Source organism: Leuciscus leuciscus (genome assembly GCF_965113295.1).
Source record: "Leuciscus leuciscus genome assembly, chromosome: 1".
In the NCBI taxonomy this organism is placed as follows: Eukaryota; Metazoa; Chordata; class Actinopteri; order Cypriniformes; family Leuciscidae; genus Leuciscus; species Leuciscus leuciscus.
Window position 1 is genome coordinate 46,461,257 of NC_138725.1, and position 9,324 is coordinate 46,470,580.

The following is a 9,324-nucleotide window of genomic DNA, read 5'->3' on the forward strand; positions in this document are numbered from 1 at the left end:
ACACCGACGCTCTGCCACAAGGGAAAATGCATATTACGCGAGTTTAGAACCTGACGTGGCGCTTTTCCACGTCAAAGATAAATATGAACGTTAAATGATTGTAGCGTACGCACACTATTTTCAGGTCTATTTCCGTTAAGAAAACTTTCCTTGACTAAAACCAAACCTTAAAAAAAGAACATTCTGTGAACGTTAGAATAGGTTATGGGAACGTTACAAAACGTTCCACAAACCAAAAATTAACGTTCTATTTCCGTTAAGAATACTCTCCTGGCTAACCAGGGGAAGGTTAGAATAACATTATTGGAACGTTAAAATAATTTTAGAATAACATTCTATTTCCGTTAAGAAACCTTTCCTTCAACAAACATTAAAAAGATTGTTCTGGGAACCAACCATTGTTAGCTGGGTATACGTGATCTGGCCATCTCCATTTCCTTATTAATATTCACATTCCTTTGTTGCTTTTTTTAGGATCTTACTGAAATTTGGCTTTTTAAATCTATTTACGGTTTGCAGGAAGGATCACGTGCTTTGAATTTGTGTTTCTATCTGGCAGTACAGCCTCCACTCACCATTTAAGACTACTTGATCTTCTATAAATGATATTTTTGTTTCTTCAAAAACTGGGCAGATGGGATCGAAATCATTTTGCAAATTGCTGCTCCAGCAATAACACAGAACAAAAGCCTCATTGATGGAGTGGCCGCCAGCGAAAAAAAAAAGAAAAAAAGATGGAGTTGAGGTCTCAAGAGAAAACCAATTTCTCTCATTTTGAGCTCTTCAGCAGCCGGGTAAGCTTTCGAAACAAACTGGGAGCTGTGGTCATACTTCAGCAAATTCTGCAGTCAACCCTTGTGACAATTAGCAAGATAAAGCCATATCACAATCTTTATGGTCGTTTTGCCACTTAAAGAGAATCAAGATTTTTGAATGTTAATTTTTCAGAATTAAAAACAAATTCACTGACAGAGTTTCATATTCAAACCGTATTTATTTCAGGATTTCATTTGTACCCATGGTACATAAGGAAACATAACCATAATATCAAAACAATGTAAAAAGACATTTGTAAAGACTTTACAAAGTATAGATGTGGAATGTCTTTCCCCCCCATAATGGCCTTCTAAAGCACAGTCATTATCATTCCCATAGCAATGCAAGATCAATATTCAAGCTGTAGAATAAACCATTCTTAAATTATGAGCAGTTATGCTCAAAGTGGCTGTGTTAGTTTGATGCACACCTGAAATCTAATTAAGCACCAGTTTAAATCTTTAATTAGTCAATCTTGTGTGTGGTGTTAATGTCTTCCTTTTGGCTTTTTCACTGAGGTCTTAATGCACTGTAATGTGTGTGTATAATGGAACAAGGTTTATGATAATGTCTGTGCCTTTTCAAAAACAGCAGCAAAGTGTAAGGTGACATTTCCAGTGACTTTTCCAGATCAGACCACTGCACGAGTCCAGTGAACTCAGACCCCGCCATTCCTTTGGGATTTGTCAGGATCAAGAGGAAAAGTGGTTTAAATTTACCATAAATACTGTGTTGAACCTGCAACAACATACCTCACGTCGGTATCACCCACCCACAGCTGCACAGCACACAAATTACTGATGACATCACTTTGAGTTGCAGAAATTATTTCCAATTTTAATATCTATTTTTTCCCCCCGCCCATTTACAATTCCAGGCACATCCCTTATTATGAGATGAGGGACTGTACGGTACCAATCCAGTTCTCTTGGTTTTTCCTCTTTTTAAACATTAAAATGATTTCTAATGGCACAGATAGTGAGGCAGTTCCATCACTGCCGTACTTCAAATACGAAAAACAAAAGTGTAGCTCATGGCCATTTCAGTCGTCCAAGAGCTTCCTTCATAACTCTGTCAAGTGTATAGAACAAAAATAAAAAATAAAAAACATAAACATTCATACATTTACCTGTAAATATTGCCTTTGTCCTCGGATCATGAAGGTAGGTACTTATGACTGGCAATACAGTGGGAGGCATTACATCATCAATAGCTCACAGTCACAAGGTTCTTTAACATATTTTGCTATGTGTTAATATTAGGAGTGTGAGGCTCATACAGGACTGTCCAAAGACAAGGGAGAGGGATCACACTACAATCTGGTACATCAAAATCCTGTGGCTCGACGTGTGGCACCCGCCCGCATAGTCGATCTTCCAGAGAGTGGACCGATTTGAATGCCAGTCAAATATTAGGACAGCTTAAGAGATGACACAAGGTGTGCTTTAACCACACAACAAACACAAATTTAGATGCCAGTTAAGTCCCAGAAGTCCCAGTTGTGGCCACTCGTTGTCAATAAAAAACGCGCAACATTGCGGTAATGTTGTGGCACACAAACGCAGACTTAATCGAGAATACGTGACTAAAGTAAACCCCTTCACCTGTAGGTTTTTCTCTGCTATTGGCCCCTGTGCTCACTCATTCAAAAACCATATTCAAAATGCATAACAGAAAGGAAAGAGAAAAAAAATGGAAAGAAAAAGCCACAGTGGTTACTTAAGTGCTTTTAGTACTCCCACATAGTGGAGCCATCCAGATCATCGGCGTTGGCCTTCAGAACACCTGCGTGATCGCCCTTGAGATATTTCCCCTCGGCTGACTTGATGGCCACTTTGTTGTAGTCGCAAAACTCGAGGAAGAAGTCCACCGGGGTGTCGCTACTGCTGATCACATTCGATTCACTGGCCACCATCCAGTACTTCCCTGTGGAGTCTGAGAAGAGATTTAAGGGGTCAAGGAAAGTCTTAAACCTTCAACAAGGTAAAGTCAAAATTGAAACATTATTAAAGTGCAAACAAACCTTGTAAGCTGTAGGCTCCATCTCTAAACTCCAACCCAAAGACATCATACGAGGAGCGGTTGGAGTCCAGGGTGCCCGTCACCTTCCTGCAGCCAATGAAGCCGTGCTCTCCTCTCAGCACGATGAGGGGCCTATTGATGAGCTTCATCAGGAACTCCTCGCTCTCACCTGTAAAAGCCATTTCTCAAAATCAAGGCTCACAACAGTCAAGCAGCAAATGTTTGTGGTTCATTTAAAATGGCCACAGATTGAATGGCAATCCATCAACATACGGTCTACTAACTAAATCACTGTATCGTTGCCAAACAAAAGGTTGAAAATAGTGTACAACACTCCACCCCACCTGCTGAGTCAATAGTGGCAGCCAGCTGTCCATTCTTTTTGGCAGCCACATATTTTCCATTGGTGGCACGCAGGGTTATCTTCTTCCCACGCCACTCAATGTCGAAATAGCAGTTAGCAGACCTGGGTGAAGAGATTATACATGAAAATATGAAATATAAATCTGGAAATTATACTCCACATTCATACATCGTCATCATAATTATCAAAACCTTAAAACAGAAAAACACAATTTGTTTAAAAAAAAAAAATGGACCTATGAAAAATTGTTGAATGTAGATAGTTCTACTGCAACACAGAATGTGTTTGTGAAGGAAAAATATTCTAAAGTGCTCTTATATTACATTAACAGAATTAAATAATTTGTTTCTTTGTATTTTAATGGCATGCCAACTTCAAAAGTGGGAGCCAGGTAAAAAAAATTGCTAGGTAAAAAAATATTTAAAAAAAATATAAAAAAAATACTGCTCAAAAGTGTGGGTTCAGTGTTTAAGAAAGAAAGAAAGAAAGAAAGAAAGAAAGAAAGAAAGAAAGAAAGAAAGAAAGAAAGAAAGAAAGAAAGAAAGAAAGAAAGACATAAAGACAGAAAGACAGACAGAAAGAAAGACAGAAAGACAGACAGACAGACAGACAGAAAGAAAGAAAGACAGAAAGAAAGAAAGAAAAGAAAGAAAGAAAGAAAGAAAGACAGAAAGAAAGAAAGAAAGAAAGAAAGAAAGAAAGAAAGAAAGAAAGAAAGAAAGACAGAAAGACAGAAAGACAGAAAGAAAGAAAGACAGAAAGAAAGAAAGAAAGAAAGAAAGAAAGAAAGAAAGAAAGACGTTTTCCACAAAAATCTTAAGCAGTTGTTTTCAACATTGATAATTTAGAAATGTTTCTTGAGCAGCAAATCAGCTTCTTAGACTGATTTCTGAAGGATCATGTGACACTGAAGACTGGCGTAATGATGCTGAAAATTCAGCTTTGACATCACAGGAATAAATTAGCCTACATTTAAGTAATTATTAAAATAGAAAGCAGAAAGCAAATTTTAATTGCAATAATATTTCACAATATTGACATTTACTGTATTTTTTTAATTGAATAATGCAGCCTCAGAACATAAGACACTCTCAAAAACACAAAAAATATCTTGCCAACCCCATAATTTGAACGGTGTACATATGTCTAATCACAAACTCTTAAACTAAATGTGGTCTCACTTTAATATTTTTTAAAAGGGTCTATAAATACACATTTATTATAATTTTAATTTATGGTTATTTCTGATGTTGAAGAAAATTGGAGAGGAGATAAGAATACTACTTGTAGATGTCAGCTGATTTTCTGTCAAATATTTGATAATGATTGACCCACAACAAACTGGATGCAAGATGATGATATACATTTTTTTATTTTTCTCCACCATCTAGTATGAATGCTAGTATGAAAACATTTACAATACTAAGCTCAAATGATCCTCTGCATTGTGGTACGTTTCAGTGATTCACACTCACTTAGTCGAGGCAGTGCACTGGAGGCCACCGTTAGCTGTGAGGGTCCAGTATTTGCCAGTGCAGGTCCTGAAGGCACACTTCTTCGTGTCCTTACTGATTTCCATCTGGAAGGTCTCCTGGTCACCTTCTTCATCCTGGTTGGCAGAGAGGTCCATGCCTGAGAAACACAAAAGCATACTGTGAAACCCATTATAAAAACCACCAAACCCCTGACTCTCACAACGCATCTTTGATCTGGATCAGGCACGCTGAGTGAGCGGAGACAGAGTTAACGGCAGTTTAGGGATGATAATCTTTGTGATTACTTGACTAAAGAGTGTTGAATGTCAGGGACTATCACTCTGGCAATTGCTTTGGCCTCCTCACACACACACTCTCTCTCACACACACACATACATACACAGAGTTAATCTTCTTAGGAATTTTGGACTGTCATATATGCCAGGATGCTTAGTGGGAGGCTTCAGGACAACAATAGGTCAATGCATCCGGTTTGTATTTTTGATTCATGGAGCTTGTTGAAAGACCAGACCACCAGTCCTCTACTGCAGGAAATGTAATTAAACTCCATTTCATGCATTTAGACAGACATTCATCAGATAAAGCTTGTATTTACGGTCTAAACCTTTTTAAAGAGGAAAACATAATTTAATTTCAGGTTTTTGGAAGGAAATATTAGATACATTAAGGTAAACATCTATGAAATGACATGTAAGAGCCATCATTTAATTAATCTCTACTCTAAGAATAGATCCTCCAAAAAAGGTTGGTAAAAAAAAAAAAAAAAAAAACTCTTTCAAAAACACTGTCATACACATAACCTATATTTTTAATCTGCGATTCGCCATGATTGCTTTCATGTTCCCATTTCACTGAGCTCCTAATACATGAAATTGCGTATTACCACCGCCGTGGCCTGGCCTCAAGAAGGCGGATTGAGTTTCCACAGAAATATGCGTGCCTGAATGAGCAAGGAAAATAAATGACCAAGATGAGAAACACATGGCAGCAAATGGAAGATCTGCACAGGAGAATGACTACGACACCCGGAGACTTGCTCTAAATCTGTCTCGGGCAGGACAAGGGGGTGGGAAATTCCCTCAATCATTCTAAGGGAGGTACGGATCCCTCAACCAGCATTTAAATTGTTTGGGAGGATCTTAAGCCACCAGCAGACACACCCCCAACCCCCATCGCTCGATTCATCCACACGACAACTGGAGGGAGTCTTTAACCTTGGCAGAAAAATATCATAGAGACATATTTAGGATGTTTTAGGTTTATTTCACAATTACGGTGAATTGCCAAACACTTAAATGAGCTCATCGGCCAAGCAGCCGCCATCATATTGCAGCAAGGACAAACAATTCTCAAATGAACACAAAATCTAACGGTTGGGAAACCATTTTAGCATTTATGGAATGACAGACATCCGATGTCCTTGCCACAAAGGAAGGAAAAGCAGGCAAGCGAGCAGGGAGACTCCTAATCTTTTAAGACAGATGCATTTAAGCAAAAGTGTTTTTTGTGCATGCTGAAATGGCTAAACTTGTGCATAGCGAGGCTCTATTGTTCTGCGTGCTGGGCTGCCTAAAAGACTCTCAGCAGCTGGGCTGCATGGTGAGCTGGGGCCCAGAGCATGCTGTCTTTGTTCTCCTTCTACCCTCAGCACACGCCTGAAATCTCGACCCCCTCGCAAATTCTCTGAGGAAGGGCTCAAAGGAACATGCCACAAACATTGAACCTTGGGATTGTATCCATGAAGGCAAATATTTGATTTAGGACAGCGTACATAGAGAGGACTGGGGGGGGGGGGTCTCAGTGTAGTAAGATGTGATTTGGATGTTGTAGATCAAAATTAAGTCCAGCTTGCTGTGAGCAATTGGCATGAACCGCAATAAAGATAGAAATCTTGCAATACCACAAAGCTAAACAAATCACAAACCTAACAGAGGCAGAAATTATGAAACAAAGGACATATAGAAGAGCCCATCATTACCTGCAGAGACCAAGTGCTTCCTGGCACAGGCCCAACACACTGGCACTGTCCTGCCCCATCCAGCAATACTGATAAACCAGAGCTGGGATTGCCAAATAAATCCCAGACATCCTCTCTTAATGATACCATTTTTTTTTCCAATTTAGAAGTTATTAAAACATAGCAGAACACCTCATTTCATTTTGAGCAGTAATAGGGTAGTGGAGCTGTTATGGTGACACTGAAAATTGCAATATTTCACCAGTCAAGCACTATATAATTTGATCCATTATTTCAGTCTGGCAGTCTCAGGTCAATTCCTCTGGGTGTTTACAGTAATGATTGCCTTCAGTCTCAACTTAATTACAGTATGCTGGACTCTCCAAAATACAGCGTTATAGAATTAACAGAAGAATGATTGTGCAAAACTGCAGAGAAGGGCTTGAGTATGGATTTCATTCTCAGCTAACATTTCCATTGTGGCAATAACCAGAGTACTGTAACCCACTGGGAGCCATCAGACAGAAAAATGGGAGCAATATTGAACCCCACTTGAATACACAACCAGATTAACCATTAAAATTATGTTAAGGAAACATTTGTGAGTGGACTAAACTGCAGCAAAGTGAAGCATATGGATTTTTTTTGCTGACTTTTTCCCGCATTTGCACTGATCCACCCCTGTGCTCTGCCTATATCCACAGAGGAACCACAAGAGAGGGAAAAGAGTTGAAAACCTATAATTAAGAATGAGCTGTAGATAATTATGGAGGATTTACAGGAACCCAACCCTGACTGATGATGCCACATAAAATGGTCCCTCTTGCATAGATGAACTCATCAAGTATGAATAAAGCAGCATCGTGTACCTTGCCTGGTGGACACATTCCTGTCGTTGCCAGCGGTGAGGACCACTTGAGGGTGGCTCTGCTCCAGAAGAAAAAGCTCGTCTTTGCCAACCTTCAAACTCTTGCCGGACTTCATGGTTCCACTGGGGCCAGAGGGAGCCAGGTACTTCCCAGTGCAATCTCTGAAGACAACCTTCCCGGACCTGAACTCCAGAGTGTATCCCGTGGTCTTGTCGGGCTTCTGGGACAGGCTTCCATCGTTCTTCAGGAAGCGGTTGTCGGAGGTCTGTAGGTGGTATCTCTGGTCCTGGAAGACCAAGGTGATGAGGGAATCAACGCCCCAGGGAACATCTCGGTCAATGGCGATCTCGTTCTGCTCGGAGCTCAAGTGCGCGTATCTTTTCCTGGTGACGCTGAAGATGTTGACCTGCGGGTGCATGGCAATGTGCACGCTCCATTTCTCTGCGATGGAGATGGTCTGGGCGAAGCAGGTAATTCTGTCCTCGGTGCCGCCCAAGTAGCGCTTGTGAGGCTCAGACTGCAGGGACCAGCGCCCATCATCATGTGCAGTGATTACGAACCGACAATCCTCGCTCGGGGTCTCGCTGTCACCCGTGACGTTGCCGTCTTTGTCAGCTGCGATGTACCTCCCCAGATGGCTCTTCAGGTAGAACATGTTTGAGTCATCGCCGTCCTGCTCCAAGGTCCAGATCTGTTTCTTCTTCATGCTGGTGGCTGATGCATTGATCTTGAAGCCGAACGTTTCAGCCGTGAGGTACTTGTTCCCACAATTGATCAATCCGAACTGGATTTTAAGCATGTCGCTGGTTCCGTTTTCAGTCATGGTTCCTGTTGGCCTTCCTGGAATGGGTTTTGCTGGTGCACTGTGGATGATGTTGATGGGTCTCTTTGTTTTAAAAGGAGCGAGCGTGCGCGCGCCTCTGTCTTTGCAGCCTCACAGCGCGAGCGCACAGACACAGCTGTGGCTTTTATACACACGAGTGATGTCACGCGCGCCGTCCCGCCTCCATTCAGGACACTCACACATCCCAAATTAAGTTGGGAAACACAGAATTGGATAATATGATCACCAGTGGAGGCGTTTAACATACTACTACTTTTCGAGTGGTTCTAATGCGTAAAACAGACGCGAGCATCCTTGGAGACATCGAACTCTCGCGTGCACTTAAAAATGAAAATTCTCAAAAAGTTCTCACCCCCTTTACAAGTCTTTACAAACCTGTTCAAACCAAATTGATATTTTTAAAATATCTTCTTTTGTGTTATACAGGCAGAAGACAGATATGCTGCTGAGTAATGCAGAGCAGTAAGCTGTAAATGTTTTTTATTATATTTATTTTTATTTTTAAAACGGCAATCACATAACAGATCTTGGTGTAGGATTTACATAAACCATGCATTTACATAATGTTCATGCTCCAATGATATCTCTCAGCATTTGTTTTACTGTAGGAGGAATGCTACTTCACTGGCCAGTGAGAGGATGAGGAAAAACAATGCAGTGTTTATTCTGCACAAAGATATATTCATAGGCTGCACATGTTGGTCAGTGGGTTCAGGAAGGTCTAGTCAAATAAACAGCAACTTCATCCAAATACCACTGGCTCAGTTTCAACAGCAGCACACAGGCTTGAGAAAATGATGCAGGACAAACATTCCACAGTGTCTTTGTAGTTTCTATGATTCTTTCATATGATTCATCATCAATCGCATTTTCCTAAAGAAATACTTTAGTGGCATACATTTACTACAGGAACTATGCAAAATGCATTACTGTAAATACACAAGCACATGTAGGGG

The 9,324-nt window shown here is 40.5% G+C and overlaps 1 protein-coding gene across 1 annotated transcript; it reads right to left on the minus strand.

The window, feature by feature from the left end:
• Positions 1 to 974: 974 nt before the first annotated feature.
• fscn1a (fascin actin-bundling protein 1a) lies at positions 975 to 8,475 on the minus strand. Its single transcript, XM_082164186.1, has 5 exons — positions 7,525 to 8,475; positions 4,678 to 4,834; positions 3,183 to 3,304; positions 2,840 to 3,007; positions 975 to 2,751 (listed from the first exon to the last, which is right to left on the minus strand). The coding sequence occupies exons 1-5, from the start codon at positions 8,345 to 8,347 to the stop codon at positions 2,546 to 2,548; spliced, it is 1,476 nt and encodes a 491-aa protein (XP_082020312.1). The 5' UTR covers positions 8,348 to 8,475; the 3' UTR covers positions 975 to 2,545.
• Between the last annotated feature and the right edge of the window lie 849 nt (positions 8,476 to 9,324).

Excerpts from the sequence above, each read along its gene's own strand:
- fscn1a (XM_082164186.1), bottom strand. The coding sequence starts at position 8,347 with ATGACTGAAAACGGAACCAGCGACATGCTTAAAATCCAGTTCGGATTG. Across the intron at positions 3,305-4,677 it reads CAGTGCACTGCCTCGACTAA|GTCTGCTAACTGCTATTTCG; the intron begins GTGAGTGTGAAT and ends CTCTTCACCCAG. Across the intron at positions 2,752-2,839 it reads TGGAGCCTACAGCTTACAAG|ACTCCACAGGGAAGTACTGG; the intron begins GTTTGTTTGCAC and ends ATCTCTTCTCAG.